The sequence below is a fragment of the Heloderma suspectum genome, chromosome 11, assembly GCF_057233095.1.
Source record: "Heloderma suspectum isolate Gila_16-S chromosome 11, 16-S_ref, whole genome shotgun sequence".
Lineage (NCBI taxonomy): Eukaryota > Metazoa > Chordata > Lepidosauria > Squamata > Helodermatidae > Heloderma > Heloderma suspectum.
Window position 1 is genome coordinate 29,468,222 of NC_139468.1, and position 16,837 is coordinate 29,485,058.

Genomic DNA, 16,837 nt, shown 5'->3' on the forward strand with positions numbered 1-16,837 from the left:
CTTTCTTAGGTGTGTGGTATGCATTGGGATGTTGGAGAATTTCACCACAGATTCCAGGGTGGCCAAATGCTGTAAGTATTTACGTAGCCCATCACAGCTAATGCAGGGAGGCCATTTGCGTCCCTGCGGAGGCCACAATAGGCTACATAAATGTATACGTAGCCTATCATGGCAATAGGAAGGAACGCAAATGGCGGCCGCCGTAGCCGCCGCCATTTGCGTCCGTGTCTTTAGCTGTGATAGGGTACGTATATATTTACATAGCCTATCACGGCAATAGGAAGGAATGCAAATGGTGGCCGCCATAACTGCTGCCATTTGCGCCCCCATCTTTTGCCGTGGTAGGCTATGTAAATATATACGTAGCCTATCATGGCTAAAGACATGGACGCAAATGGCGGCAGCTACGGCGGCAGCCATTTGAGTCCCTGGGCAGCCCAGTCGCCAGATGTCCGGCTGCGGGCGGCCCCAGCCAGTGGCTCCGCGGAGTCGCTGTGGAGCGGAGCCAGCCAGGGAGGATTGTGGAGGAAGCGACGGAGTGCCTCCCCCCCACCGTAGATTGCCTGGTGCGGAGCCAGGTAAGAGTTGTATATGTCCCTAGGTATGCAGTGGATACAACTGCATGCCACTTCTCCCAAATGTTCCAAGAGGTCAAGCAGACACCCACCATTATTTGGATGCCCTGTTCCATGTCTTTTGGACCGCACAGCTCAGCCTGTGAGTGCAGAGTCCTCTTCCTTTGGTAAGTCGATGTTATATTTCATGGGCTATTTAGTGCTTGGTTAGTTGGCCTCTCGTCGTGGAAGCCTAGTTGCAGTGTGCTGGAGAAATCGATTCCTCACCTGCCCTTCAGCAGTTCTATCATCCCTCCCTATTTGATTGATGCTAATTAAATGAGCTTCTAGCCCTTTTCCCCTTGATTAAAACTGAAGAAATAATGGCCTGTGAAATGCTGGCCATTTCCAGCTAAATAGCGTCAGTCAAAGAGCTGCCTGTGATCCCAATTCTGTCATTAGGACACCTGGCAGTAGCCTTGTAGGAGGGCATACATCAGATGCCTTGCTATCTGGCACACCACGTGCTATCTGCCTTCCTGAGGGAGGAAGTGTTTGAGTCTGGCTTTCCTAAATGCTGTGATGTTTAAGTAGGGAAGGGGGGTGGGAAATTCATTCACATTTCGGTGTCAACTTACCTTGTTCTGTGCTTTTGAGCAAACTAGGGATGGCAGAGAATTCCGCCATGGATTCCAGTGAGAATCCGTGGCGGAATTCTAAAGAATCTGGCCCTTCGGAATCCATGGCGGAACGGACTCCCGCCCCCCGCCCCCCGCGGAATCCCCCCGGGACGGCACTTACCTGGGGCAGATGCGGCGGTTCCGGCGGCAGTTCCGGTGGCAGCGGCAGCTCTGGCAGCTGGTCTCCTGGCCGGCCGCGGCAGGGCTGCTGCCGCTGCCATTGCCATCCTTTCAGCCGTGATAGGCTATGTAAGAATTTACGTAGCCTATCACGGCTAACCTCAAAAAAACATGCAGTGTATACAAATGGTGGCAGCTACGGCGGCCGCCATTTGCGTTCCCTATTTTTCACCGATTTGTCTTACGTAAATATTTACGTAAGATAAAACGGCGAAAAAAAAGGGAACGCAAATAGCGTAGTGGACACTATTTGTGTTCCTTTATTTTTTGCCGTTCTAGCCTATGTAAATATTTTTTTGGGGGGGTTAGACATGATAGGCTATGTAAATTCGTACGTAGCCTATCATGGCTCCCTGGCTGGATGCAAATGGCAGCCACTACAGCGGCCACCATTTGCATCCACATCAGCGAGTCCACGGCCGGAAATCCGGCTGTGGACAGCCCTGGCTGCCTGGCCGGCTGCTCCGTTGCCCTTATTTTCACCGTAGTCTACGGTGAAAATAGCGTTGCCTTATTTTCACCGTAGTCTACGTAAATCTTTACGTAGACTACAGCGACCAAATAAGGAACGGGAATGGCGGCTCCCTATGGGGGCCGCCATTATCCGTACGCGCTTTTTTTTTTTTTTAAAGTTACCCGTGATAGGCTATGTGACGATTTACGTAGCCTATCACGGCTGACTTTGCAAATCTAGCCATGAAAGGCTACGTTAATCGTCACGTAGCGTATCACGGGGGCGTTTTTTTTTTTCTTTTCTTGGAATGGCGGCGGCGGCAGCCGGTCGAAAGACCCGCCGAACTGCCGGCCGGACCCGCCGCCGGGAGGGACATTCGCCAAAGGTAAGTCCCATCCCGGGGAGGTGCGGGGGGTGGGGGTGTGTGGAGAATTTCTCCCCGAAACTTGTTCAGGGGGCCAAACACGTTGGCGCTCGGCCCCCCGAAGTTTCGGGGAGAAATTCTCCGCCAACCCTAGGCAAGGGTCAAGCACACAAGTGGTCGATCGGACTTGGCCAAGCACCTTGTCCACATCCCCAGGCCTCAGTAACTGAAACTCATCCAATAAAACTGGACCAGACGGTGCTCTGAACGCCTCTACCAATGGAACTGCATTAATGGTGGTGTCCAATTCATGACGAATCTGAGCGACTTTATCCTCAAAGTGCCGTGCAAACTCGTCACAGCGTGCTACTGAGGGTTCCACCGTCTCTCTCCCTGGCCCAGAATGTAACAGGCCATGAACCACTCAGAAAAGCTCCGCTGGATGACACTAAGAAGATGCAATGCTGGTGGAAAAGAACTGTCTCTTTGCCACCCTCACCGCCACAGAGTAGGCTCGATAGTGGGCTCTTACCTGTGTTCGGTCAGACTCAGCACGAGTTTTCCTCCACCTGTGTTCTAGCCGTCTCCTCTCTTGCTTCATTGTCCTCAGCTCAGGTGTATAACAAGGAGCTGGCTGGGCTCTGCTCAGAGGGAGAGGGCGCTTGGGCGCGATCATGTCAACCGCCCGAGTCATCTCTGCATTCCACAGAGCGACCTGGGCTTCGACAGGAGCACCAGCCATACCAGCAGGAAAATCCCCCAGAGCCCTCTGGAATCCATTGGAATCCATTAATCTCCGGGGGCGGACCATTTTAATAGGTCCCCCACCCTTGCAGAGGGGAAAGGCCGCCAGGAGTCTAAACCTCAGCAGGAAGTGATCTGACCATGACAAAGGGACAGATGTTAATTCCTCCACTTTCAGATCACCATCCTCCTGCCCAGTCAAGAAAACCAGATCAAGCGTGTGTCCTTTTGTATGCGTTGGGCCAATGACATGTTGGGACAGCCCCATGGTTGTCATGGCAGCCATGAAGTCCTGATTTCTGAGCAATTTCCACAGTTATGGCTGAATTCGTGCAAATCACTGCTAAATTTCTGCAGATTATGCAAATTGCAACCAAATCTATGTAATTTGCACAGATTCAGCCATAATTTATGTGAATTCAGTTGTAATTTGCACTAATTGTTCAGAAATTTGTACAAATTGTGCAACATTCTCCCAAAATGGGCCAAATAGTTCCTGGAGTTCGGGGAACGGCCCTTACCTCAGCTTGCAGACAGAAAGTGAGTTGTGCAGAACTCCGTTGAGCCAAAAAAAGGAATGGATTTCCTAGTGACAGAGATCCGTAACACAACCTGCCTTTTGCACGTGCACACTCCCATTCATCCCTCCTGCTACACCAGCAAACGTGTTGCTGAAATTTGGCAACATGGCAGCAGCAAAAAAAAGTGATGTTTTTCCTTTAAACAAGGTGTGCAAGGAGCATGCTTTGTCTTAAAGCAAAATTGTGGGTGTTTTTTCTGATGTCAGGCTACCACATTTTGGCACCAAGTTTGATAGGGTGGTGGCAGTAGGGGGCAGGGGTGTGCCCTCCCACTCCCAGAAATGACCCACCCCTGATGTAGAAAGTACAAATGGTTGAGTAAGTAGAAGTTTGCTGTTGGTCTTGAGCTCAAATCCAGGCAGGAAAGTGAGATCTTCCTGTCATCGATGCATTGCAGGGGGGGGGGACTTCATTCCCTGTACTGGGGTATGAGCCTTTTTACTACCATGACAGCCTTAAGAATCCATTTCCTCTGACCTTCACATAGACCCTAAAGCTAAGGAATATGTGGTTGTCACCTTTTATAAACAGAGAGGTTCTGTAATAACACTTTATATCAGCCTTCCTGAACCAGATGTTCTTCAGATGTTTTGGAATACAATTCCCAGCATTCTGGACCATTGGCCATGTTGGCTGAGGCTGGTGGGAGTTGATGTTGAAAGAATGTGGAGTGCACCAGGTCAGAGAAATCTGGCTTATAGAAATGCACAGTGCAGCCACATTTTGGAACACTATGTTATGTTCTGGCCAAGTCATCTCAGAAAGGATATCACAGAGCTGAAAGAGTTATAGAAAAGGACAAGTGAAACGATCGAAAGGTTATCTTACAGCATCTTCTCTAAAAGGAAAAAACTGAAACATTTGTTTTGTTTTGTTGTTTTAATTTAGCAAAAAGAGATTATTACAGGGATGGATGAATCTGTCAATTTCAGTTTCTCCTGCATTTCACTGTTTTTAAATGTCAAGATCTTTCTCTCCTCAATATGAATCACTTCTCAAATGTAGGGATGTACAAAAGTCACTTACCTTTCCACAGATTCTGTTCATAGTGTGGGGGGGAGGCGATCCGGTCCTCCCCCCCGGAATCCTCGACGGCCGGCTGTGCTCCGTGGTGACTCCACGGAACAGCCAGCCAGGCCCAGGCCAGGGCCGTCTGCAGCCGGATTTCCGGGCGCGGAGGGCTCTGGGTAAAAAAAAAACACCAAAAAACAAAACACGTATGCAAATGGTGGCCTCTATGGCCGCTACCATTTGCGTTCCTTATTTTTCGCCATCTTAGTCTACGTAAATATTTACGTAGACTAAGACGGTGAAAATAAGGGGAACGCAAATAGTGTAGTGGGTGCTATTTGCATCCCTTTTTGATTCACCTTTTTAGCCTACGTAAATATTTACATAAGATAAATTGGCAAAAAATAGGGAACGCAAATGGCAGCCACTGTAGCCGCTGCCATTTGCGTATGCTGGGTTTTGTTTTTTACCCAGCCGTGATAGGCTACATAAATTCTTATCATGGCTGCAAGGACGGCAATGGAAACCAGCCGCCGCCGCCAGAGCTGCCGCCACCGAATCTGCTGGCTGTCGAGGATTCTGAGGGGGAGGACTGGATTGCCTCCCCCCCATCGAGGATTCCGGGGGGAGGGACGGAGCGCCTCCCCCGCACTGCAAAAGATTCCGTGAAAAGGTAAGTGAGTTTCGTACATCCCTACATGCATAGGACTGGGAAGTAGGGAAGTGCGAACCCACCCCTGCCATGGTTCTCTGGGCACCTGCTGAAGCACTGCCTGCTCTTGTGTCCCCCCCGCCACCGGACCTGTGCTCAAACCCCCAGGAGCTCGGCGTGCCGCCCATACTCACCCCAGGCCTGTTGGTGAGCACCCACCATTTTGCCAACATTTTTTTACGAAAAAGGGAGCTTAAAAATGTGCACATTTACACACGCACAGTTTCTTTTAGCTCCCTTTTTTCATTAAAAACACAAACAAAAAACAAGTCAGCAAAATGGCTGGGGCTCTCTGGATAGGGCCTGGGTGAGTTTGGGGAGCATCTCTCCTGCAATGGGGCACTGCCTCCTCTTCCTCCAGCCTGGTTGGCTGTCAAGGACAGCTGACCATGCAGCAGAAGGGGGAGGTGCGGGGCACACCCCAGCTGCTAGCCATCCCTTGCTTGCGAGCAGGAGGCCATTAGTGGATGGGATGCTGCCTCTTTTGCCTTGCCGGCTGTCAAGGACAGCCAACCAGGCAGCCAAGTCCAAGCTGTTCCCAGACACTTGCCGAGCTCCAGGGCACTTGTTGGCCAGGCCCATCAGCGCCCTGGGGTTTGGTGGGCAGGGGCCAGGGTTCTGGGCATTGGGGATCTCGCCGGCCTCCCTGACTAAGTCAGGTGCTCATGACATCCCTATAGGGATGCTTATGATAGATTGTGTAAATAAAATTATAAATGGGGTGGAAAGAGAAGGTGAAAATGTGTGTTAATTTGTCATAAAACCCAGTGGGCCCAAGAAGTTGATTTGCAGTTATGTTCAGGACAGATAAAGGAGAATACTCCATTACACTATGGGTAGTTAATGGATAATACTTGTTAATAAAGATATACTGGCAGCTGCTAACGTAGATGGCTTTATTTTATTTTTTTAAAGGACCAGACAAATTCACAGATCTTAGGATTATAAGTGTCCAAAGGCCCATAATAGCTGGATTAAACTGGCATATACAAATACAGTACATCTCTTAGTACCAGAGAGATTGTTCTGGTTCCCTCTGCAGCACCTGACTCAGTCTGCAGAGAGTCGGACCAGGTCACAGATTTTTCAGACATTTTTCATATTTCTTTCCTGCAGGTTCTGCAATTTGCACAAATTTCTGAGCAATCTCTGCTAACTTGGCTGTAAGTTGTGTGAATTGCTTAGAAATTTGCACAAATAGCTCAGAAAATTATGCAAATTGTAGAACCTGTGGGGGGAAATGCACAAAACAGTTCTCAGAGTTTGGGGAAAAGCCTGCAGCTTGGCTCACAAATGCAAGTTGAGTTGTACATGCCACGGGACTCTGACAAGTAAAAAAAAACTAGATTTCCCAGCGACAGATATCCCTAAGCTCACCCAGTCTCTCCCCCACTCCACCTGGATTGACCCAGAAAGGAGTTGATGTCTTTAACAAAACAAATCTGAGAGAAATCAGCTTATTTCTTGAGAAAATCCAGGGGGCTTGGCTCCCTTGCCCCCCACTCCATATCCCCAGTGCATACTCCCTCCCCTTTTACCCACTTTTTGAAAAGGACATTGTGCTTGGCAGTGGCACCAAGGGGGGGGAGGTTTTCTCTTCCTCCTTCCCCCTCCCTCTCCATGGTCCTGAAGTGGTCTACAGTGCATCAGGACTTCCAGAGCAGACTCCCTTGGGAGTCATTTATTCATTTATTGTGTTTATATACTGCCCAACAGCTGAAGCTTTTGGCACAACAAGAAAACCATAAAAAATAACATATGACTCTAAAAGTTTAAAAGTGAGAGTCCTTATTCATTTCATTTCTATACCTCCCAATAGCTGAAGCTCCCTGGGTGGTGCACAACAATACACAGATAAAAAACAGCATAAAATAATTAAAATATACAAAACTTAAAACAATTTAAACAGCTGAAAACAATTACAGTGGCATAGTGGTAGGGAAGTACAAAAGTTCCGCCATGGATCTTGGGGAGGCTGAATGCCAGTGCATTCGGCCCCCCGAAATCGGTGGCGGAACGGCCCCCCACCCCCTTGCCCCCCCGGGATGGGACTTCCCTTAGGCAGATCTTCCTGGCGGCGCCGGCGGCTCCGGCGGCGGCTCCAGCGGCAGTTTGGCGGCGGTGGCTGCGGCGGCCGGTCTTCTGACCGGGTGCCGCCGCCGCCATTTCCAGGTAAAAAAACAAAAAAAAAAAACAAAAAAATGATAGGCTACGTAAAGATTTATGTAGCCTATCATGGCTAGATTTTAAAAAAACACCATGATAGGCTACGTAAATGTTTACGTAGCCTATCACGGATGATTAAAAAAAAAAAACATGCGCGTATGCAAATGGCGGCGCCCATGGGCGATGCCATTTGCGTTCCTTATTTTGGCATGTCTTAGTCTACATAAACATTTACGCAGACTAAAACGGTGAAAATAAGGGGAACACAAATAGCATAGCGTCTATGCTATTTGCATTCCCCTTATTTTCGCCGTCTTAGTCTACGTAAATGTTTACATAGACTAAGACGTGCCAAAATAAGGAACACAAATGGCATCGCCCATGGGCGCCGCCATTTGCGTACGCGCGTTTTTGTTTTTTAAATCAGCTGTGATAGGCTATGTAACCATTTACGTAGCCTATCACGACTGACTGCAGGGACGCAAACGGCGGCAGCTATGGCCGCCACCATTTGTGTCCCTGCTAGCCAGCGGCCGGATGTCCGGCTGCTGGCGGAGCCAGCCGGCAGTTCTGCAGAATCCCTGTGGAGCGGAGCTGGCCAGCCAGGATTCCAGGGGGGAGGAACAGAGTGCCTCCCCCCCAAGCCAGGATTCCGGTGGGAGGGATGGAACGCCTCCCCCCCAGCATCAGCATAATCTGCGGAAAGGTAAGTACCTTTCATACATCCCTACATACTGGACATGTTCAGACAGCAGGCATAGATGCCCCATCATATGCCATTAAATACCTAGGGGTAGAGGACAGTCTTAACCTGGCGCCAAAAAGATGACAGTGTTGGCACCAGGCGGGCCTCAGTGGGGAGCTAATTCCATTTCACAGCTGGTGGAAGAGGACCACTGAGAAAGTCCTCTCCCTTGCTGCCCCCCTGCAAGCCTCCCTCGGAGGAGGAACTCAGAGAAAGGCCCCAGATGTTGCTCATCGCATTTGGACAGGTTCAAGTCAGGAGAGGTGTTCTGTCAGGTGTTGCGGTCCTGAGCCATGCATCTCTCGGACTGCAATAATTAAGATAGCTTAATTTTGTGCAGTTTTGTTCTCCTGGTTCCAAAAGGTTGAGATGCCTCTCCTGAGGCTTAGTTACTAGCACTAACAGCTTTATGTTGAAGTATCTCAGTATATAGGGTCAGCCCCATCCGTCACTAGAATGTGGCCCTCCAAATCTTCTTCAAAGTGGAAGTTGGTCCTTGAGCTGAAAGAGGTTCTGCACCCCTGAGCTAAAGGATCACTAGCACTGATGTAGGGTACTGTTACTAAGGCAGGTTGAACCCAGCGCAAGCACTTTGTTGAACCCAGAAGCCTATGAAGGAAGGACCCAGGAGCATATGAAGCAGGCAGTTTAATTGGTGGTGGATGATAAGATGGCTTTGCATGTGAATGTGGTGGTTTCCCCCTCCCCTCACCCACCAACATCACCACACACATCAGACCTTGTTGAGTGTGTTAGAAGCTCTTTAATTGCTACAAACCTGAAGGCTTCCCTTAGTGCGAAGGGCCATTCAGAAAGGCATACAGAAGACAGAGTGACACAAATTTACATACAAATGTCCTTCTCAATGTTCTGTAATTAAGATATTTGCATGGAAAGAGTTTTCTTTTCTTTTCTTTTCTTTTCTTTTCTTTTGAAAATCCTCCTGATGAGTAGATGGTCAGAATTTTTACTGTCTGGATCTATACTTCAAAGTAAAAGCGGCAAATGAGTGCCATGACTGGCAAAAAAAAATGCCCTTTCTTAATTTCTTCTGTCATTGCGCATCTGCCTTGGGGTCCCTGGCAGTGGAATCTGGACAAAACCAAGGGAGGAGGGAGGAGGTTTTGCCTCTATGTCTCAAAATGCAGCACACGCTTCCCTCCCCTAGTGATGAATGGTAGCCCTTGAATTATAGAAAGGGGGAAGAGTAATCATGGATCACTATTTCCCTGTGAGGACAGGTCAATGCATTTCAGGCATTGTTGTTGTTGTTGTTATTGTTGTTATTGGCATCATGAAAGACAATTAAGGGGGGGTGAATAGATACAGATATGGAGGGAATGTTTTCTGGATTCAGGCCCAGTATGATAAGAGGCGAGTGTTAGAAGCTCCCCAATCTTTGCTAGTTCAGATTAAAATCAAAACTGGAGAAGATGCCCATCTCTTAAAGCACACCCCCGCTGCCCAGCAAAGCAACAGAGAAGGTTGCTAGGAGGGTGCTCTGAAGGGCTGCCCCCAAGAAAAATGTGGGAGAGGGCCAAAAGGCCAATCCCATGGAGGATCACAAGACCAACAGAGAACTCTGTTGTTGTCATTTTTGTTTTTGGTTGTTTTGTTTTATTTTGTTTTTCCTTGGGGGCAGCTTGGCAATGCAACAGAAACAGAGGGGGTGCTTTTATGAGATTTAGATTGGCTCACAAAATGAGAAACAGAAGAATAGCATTATATCACTAGCAATATAACAGGCAATGATGTTTTGGTAGGGATTTCAGAGGAGTCCAGAGGGGGGAAGAAGAACTCAGTGTGTTTTTGTCAGCTTGGCCCCCTGGACTCCAGCTTGCAGATCCCTGGGCTTGCCTGACCTGACCAGAGATGAGTGAGGCAACCTCACAGTTTTCTGCGTTTTTTATTTGCGCAAATCGCGATTTGCACAAAAATCGTGGGTATAAATATTTATGAAAATTGCAATTTGTGCATAATTGTGGCCATAAATAGCACGATTTGTGCAAAATTGCAGGCATAATGGTCATTTACGCCTCCACTTTTTGCTCAATTTGCACTATTTACAGCCACCATTTTTCACTAATTCTGATTTCCGTATATATGTATATCTGCGACTTTGCGCAAATCACAATTTGTGGATTTTTTAAAAAGCGGGGAAGTTCCCAAATTTTGGGAACTGACCCACTGCTTGGCTCGCAAATGCTTTCTGAGTGCCTTCGGGATCTATCAAGCCAAAAGCAAACACGATTTCCCCATGACAGCCATGTTTTGCTCCAATCCGGGGAGGTGCAAAGAAGCAAAACTCAAGCTTGTCAAGGTTCTCTCAATTCCACCTTGAAGCTTGTTCTGACTTGTGTCCATATCAGGTTGCAAGGTTTGTGGTTGTGGTTTTCCTTTACAGATTAAAAGCCATGTATATTTTCATGCACATGTTTCCAACAATGGTGCACATCTTTGATGTGTACACATTTACTTCTTATTGATGGTAAGGATGGACAGACGTGCTCTCATCTGGGTTTTCCTGTTGCCCATCGAGCCCCTGAACCAACTTGTGCATCCCCGGACCTGTGCTTGAGCCCCACGCTCACTCACTGTGCTACCCGCACTTACCTGGGCCCCGTTCGCCTCTGTTGTCATAGCTATGTTTTGGGAAAACATGGCAATTGCAATACTGCACACATGGACTTATATGCAAAATGGCACCATGAATCTTGCATATATGGGTGATTCACAGCACTGTTTTGCATATAAGTTATGTGCAAAAAATGCACACATAGACTTATATGCAAAATGGCAGCATGAATCGCCCATATATGCAAAATTCACAGCACCATTTTGCCTACAAGCCTATGTGTGCAGTGTTGCAACTGCCATAGTTGGTTGTTGTTTTTTTCTGAAACATGGTGATGGTGGCGGAGGCAGACGGGGCCTGAGTTAGTGTGGATGGCTTGGCAAGCGGTGGGCACAGGAGTTAAGCAGGAGCAGGGTCTCAGCAGAAGCGGCTCGGGGGGCGTGGGCATGGGTGGTCTCCCAGAATCCCGGACCGAGATGGGTGCCCGCACCATCCTTAATTGATTTAATTGGTTTGTGCACGTTTTTCAAATGTTTTCTTTTTTCCTGCACCTTTTTCAAATGGGCACATTTTTCAAACACAAGGGCCTTTTTCCTTCCACAGATTGTATCACAAGCTCGGAAATGTACTGACTTCGACCACATATTGCATTTTGCTCTATGTTCATTTCTGGGACATTTGGACTGGGTAAATTTGATCCATAAATGAACGGGAAAAAATATTTCTCATATATCTTCCCTAGAATTCCACAGCAGCTTGCAAAAAGCATTTCTTCCCCTCTTCTGTTTTTTACCTGCCTTGTCATGTATGAGAAAAATGCATGAGATCATTGAATTTTATATAGTCAGAAGCTATAGTCGTTCCTTCATATTTACTCAAAGTGGGCTGTAAATCAGGATTGGATTGCCGTCTCTCTAAGTTATTTGCATGGAGACAGGTGGTGTGTGTGGGGGTGGGTGGGGGTGGGTGGAGGTGGGTGTGGAATCCAGTCTTTCATCTCGGCATGTTAGATGAGATTAGCATTATTATTTACTATATTTCTCCCCCCTCCAGTTTTTGATTGCTTTTCTTGCTTGGGGTTTCTTTGTGCATAATGTGTCATCACTGGTTGTGGGATTCTCATGTCGGACAGTCGAAACTTTTGAATGGAGGGGAAATGTTAAAACCACAACACAAATATAATCCCCCCTCCCCCCAAGTTTGATCCTCCAAGTGCCACTAAATTCCCTATATGTAGGGATGTCAGAGAATTTCGCCACGAATCTCAGGGAGGCCAAATGCCAGCGCATTCGGCCCCCCGAAATCGATGGCGAAACGGTCTGCCCCCCCCCGCCCCCCTGGGACGGGACTTACCTTGGGCGGATCTTCCTGGCGGCAGCGGCTCTGGCGGCGGTTCGGCAACGGTTTGGCAGCGGTTCGGCGGCGGTTCGGTGGTGGCAGCGGCTGCGGCCGGTCTTTGACCGGCTGCCACCACCGCCATTTCCAGTAAAAAAACCACAAAAAACAAAAAACGTGATAGGCTATGTAAAGATTTACGTAGCCTATCACGGCTGATTTAAAAGAAAAAAAAAACATGCGTATTGAAATGGCAGCGCCCATGGGCGCTGCCATTTGCGTTCCTTATTTTGGCATGTCTTAGTCTACGTAAACATTTATGTAGACTAAGACGGCAAAAATAAGGGGAACGCAAATAGCGTAGCGTCTACGTAGACTAAATGTTTACGTAGCCTAAGACGTGTAAAATAAGGAACGCAAATGGCAGCGCCCATGGGCGCCACCATTTGCGTACGCGCTTTTTTTTTCCTTTTAAATCAGCCATGTTAGGCTATGTAAACATTTACGTAGCCTATCACGGCTGACTGCAGGGACACAAATGGCAGTGGCTATGGCCGCTGCCATTTGCATCCCTGATAGCCAACAGCCGGCTGTCCGGCTGCTGGCGGAGCTGGCTGGTGGCTCCGCAGAATCCCTGCGGAGCGGAGCCGGCCGGCAAGAATTTTTGGGGGGAGGGATGGAGCGCCTCCCCCCCCGGCCAGAATTTCGGGGGGAGGGTCGGAGTGCCTCCCCCCCACCTTGAATCAATTTTGCTTAAAGGTAAGTTTTGACTTTCATACATACCTACCTATACATGATGGCAGATGCCCTGATGCCCAGCTTGTGGCCTTCTCACAGGGCCCAGCATAAGCAACTGGCTAATGTTCTTGGACAACTGCCAGGTCCTCACTTTCCCAGACAGTGACCACCATAAATGCACACACACACAGATTGATTGATTGATTGATTGATTGGCCTGGCATTCCAACCAGCCAGTTGCAGGTGGCTGGGTATAACTTCCACTTCAATTTCCCACAATGCCTCCAATGTAAAGTCTGTCCAAAGCATTGTGGGATGCTTAGTGGCAGCTAGAGCTTGGCTCGCAGCTGCTGCCCAATAAGCACACTGATAGAGGAGAGATCTCACCGGAGGGCATTTTACCCAATGCACCCTCAAAACAGAAGCTGGGCCCAGCTTCCCAGAAAGATCTGGCTGGCCACTATGGCTGAATCTTTGCTCTGATCCAGCAGGACTTCTCTTGGGTCCTTATAGCCTTTCCCTAAAGCAGGGGTCCCCAACATGGTGCCTGTGGGTGCCATGATACTACAAGAACCTCCAGTGGTGCCTAGAAAGCAATCCATTCTCTGCCTCCATATTATTATATATATAATAAAAACCTTGGAAAATGTTAGGGTAGTCTTCTTTCTCTCCCTTTCTGGCTTCTAGCCTTGCTCTTTCTCTCCCCATTCCCCCTTTGCCTTGAAGTTTCCCCCTCTCTCCTAGCCTTTGGCCTCACTGTTTCTCTCACCACCACCCATTTAGCTCACTTTTGAATAGCCGGGCCTCCACGACAGCCATTATGTGGTTAGCCACATCCTCCATGGGAGCCATTTTGTGGTGGTTCCCAAAGCAGTTTCTCAGATTCCAAAATGTGTTCACGGGTCCAAAAAGGGTTTGGGACCCCTACCCTAAAGGGAACAGTGTAGGGTTGCCTTTGAAATTTGTCCCTTACAAAACTAATTCATGCCAGATGTAGTGTGGCCACTCGTGCATACCCCCCACCAAAAAAAGATGCTCAAAGAAGAGAGTGGTTTGCATAAAATGTGCAAGTGCTAATTTATATGTATAGATACACATTTGGAATTAATTACTATCTTATAGTGGAGGAGACTGCGACCAGATGACCTGTGTGCCTGCTTAGTAGGGATGTACGAATCCCTTACCTTGTTCCGGGTGGGGTCGTGCACAGTGGGGGGGAGGCGATCTGTCCCTCCCCCTGGAATCCTCCCTGGCTGGCTCTGCTCCATGGCAAGTTCATGGAGCTGCCAGCCGGGGCCAGCCGCTGCCTGACTTCTGGCCGCGGCCAGTTTTCGGACGCAAATGGTGTCCAGTGTAGCAGACGCCATTGTGTCCCTGCCTTTTGCCATGATAGGCTACGTAAATATTTATGTAGCCTATCATGGCAAAAGGCAGGGAGGCAAATGGTGTCTGCTACGCTGGACGCCATTTGTGTCTGAAGAGAAGCAGCAGCGGATGGCGGAGGGCAGCTGGACAGACCGGACCTGCCAACGACCGGGTAGGGTCCATCCCACAGGGATTGTGAGGGGTGGCGGGAGGGGTAGTCTGTTCTTTAGAATCCGGCCTCATTGGAGTCCATGGCAGATTTCTCTGCCATCCCTACTGCTTAGTCTGCTCTCCAGGTGCTGAGTGTTGATGGACAACTTTCAAGGCCCCTGTTCTCTCTTCTTATCTATCTTTAACTGGGCTTGAACTGGGCAATCCGTCAAATACAAGTCTGTGTTTTGACAGCCCTTCCAATAGAGGGCAGTCCTCTCTAAAAGAGGACACATGGTCACCCTAGCTAAGATGTGAAACTTGACCTTTTTCATACGTGGAACCTTCCCCCTCTACGAAATGTGGGGCACAATCTAGCTGAAATGAAATAGGTTCACATCTCAATTATGCCAACGTGAGAAATTCATGCACATGCTTACCTCGCCCTTTGAAACCAAGGGACTTAAAATGGTCTAGCCTTGGCTGGGTTATGTTCTACATCCTTATTCAAGATCAGATAAGTGTTTCTTTTCCAAAAAATACCAGGCAAAGTATGCTTACTCTTTCTCATCCAAAATGGGTTCAAATGTATTAATTTTGATTATCACAGCACCCCTAGGAAGCTGGCTGTGGCTGTCACTGCTGCTGTCACTGTTTCTGTTGTTGACGATGTGAGTGGTGATGGCAGTAGTACATTATACATGTGGTTTACAAAATAAGGGGCCGAGACAGGTCCCTGTCCCAAGGAGCATGCAAACTACATTTTAGCAATGGAGAGAGAGGAAGAACAACAAGAAGAGAGGTGGTAAGGATAACAATTAGGGATAACTCTGACGTTCTCCTCAGTTGAAGTTCTACTTGGATTTTTGAGTTCTGTTTGGCCTATTTCCAGAATAGAATCATTAGAAAGCTGTTATTGTGCAGGGGTGTTGTTAAGATGTTATTAAAAAGTTTTTTTCAGACCGGGCAGTGTTCATGCCCAGTTTGCCCTGATTTTGAGTTTCTTTGTGTCTTTCTCTCCCCGAGAGATGCACATGTGTTCATGGTTAGGACACGTCAAACAATCCAGTCTTGATGTGATTGTGTGTGTGTGTGTGTGTGTGTGATTGCATCAAGATCCCTCTCTCTCTCTCTCTCTCTCAATGTGTGTGTGTGCATGTGTGGTTTTTAATAACATGCAATAATGTGTTTGCATGAGTAACTCACTGGACAAAAAGTATCTTGATGCAATCATGAATGGCTTTTTTGCAGTGTTTTATCAATGCACACATGCACATCAGTAACAGATGATGAGGGCGGGAAATGCAGATGCACAGAAGGCAGTGAAAGGTGTGACAAACTGTATAAGATCCAATTCTGGAATTAAGTTTAGAAATTCTCCCAGTTAAATTAAAATTCAGAATTTACTGGCCAATCAGCCTGCATATCTTTGCATTAGCTCTTTGTGGCATATATATATATATATATATATATATATATATATATATGGGAGGGGGGGACAAACAAACCAACAAACACCTCATGCCATTTGTAAAGGCTTCCCCCAGCCAATCGCCTGGAGGAAAATTCTTACGCACCTTAGGTGACTACTTTTTTACAAAGCCTGAAATATGCATTAAGCTGTTGGTATGTTGCAGCCAGTGAAAAGACGTATGATGCAGTTAAAGACACACCCTTTCCCTTCTTGTCCCCTACTTCATTCCTTCACATATCCCCTGTCCTTCCTTCCTGCTTCCCTTCTCTGTTGTTTTCCTCCTCCCTGCTTTTCCCTTGTCTTCACCCATTCGCTGTCAGGAAGTGACCCATCCGAAGGGCTATTTCAGCACAACGTGGCAGCAGCAGAGACTAGCAGCAATGGCAGCTTCAACAGTGAGTGGATTTCAACTCCAGCGGGGCCAGTTGATTGACTGAGAGCATGGTGACTGTGGGTGGGACCGAATTAACAATTACGCTAGGCATGCTGTAGTGCCTGGGCAGACAGCAGTGACCACTGTAGCAGAGCTCTGTAGAAGCACTGCTGAGATCTGCTAATGTGCTCCACGCTCCTCCCGGTCATCAGCTATACTTTTTTTGCTCAAAAACAAGGGCTGTAAATAACCAGAGATATGGTTGATTATATTTCAAACCTATATGCAATTCCCCATCTCTGTGGCTCTCATCTCTGCCCAGGCTTCTTTCCCCCTCCTAGACTCCTCCACATCCTCTATGCTCTCCCCCATCCCAATTCCTTTGAACCACTTTTCCCCCACCCCCCTAGGGATGTATGAGAAATTTGTTTCAGTTAGTTTTTGATCAGGATTTGTCCAGCTCACACCTTCCAGGCTGAACATGGACTCAGACTCAATCTGCCGTGGAAGTCCCCACATTTCCAGCTTGCAATGCCATTCGATGACCGCCCCCAAATGTGGATTTGAAGAGCAAGTGTGGATTTGAAAAAAAAAATCTGCATGAAAAAATGTGCAGTTTTGAGAGGGAAAAATGTT

General features: G+C 47.9%; 1 protein-coding gene across 2 annotated transcripts in view; it reads left to right on the top strand.

Moving 5' to 3' along the window:
- The window catches only part of NTRK3 (neurotrophic receptor tyrosine kinase 3), a 749,187-nt gene that overhangs the window by 678,694 nt on the left and 53,656 nt on the right, over positions 1 to 16,837 (top strand). Inside the window, exon 16 of one of the 2 annotated variants that reach the window (XM_084817344.1) lies at positions 16,149 to 16,223. The exons of the other annotated variant lie outside the window; for it this stretch is intronic. Coding sequence (XP_084673470.1) covers positions 16,149 to 16,223 — 75 coding nt within the window. The remainder of the gene's footprint in view (positions 1 to 16,148; positions 16,224 to 16,837) is intronic. 2 annotated transcript variants of the gene reach the window in all.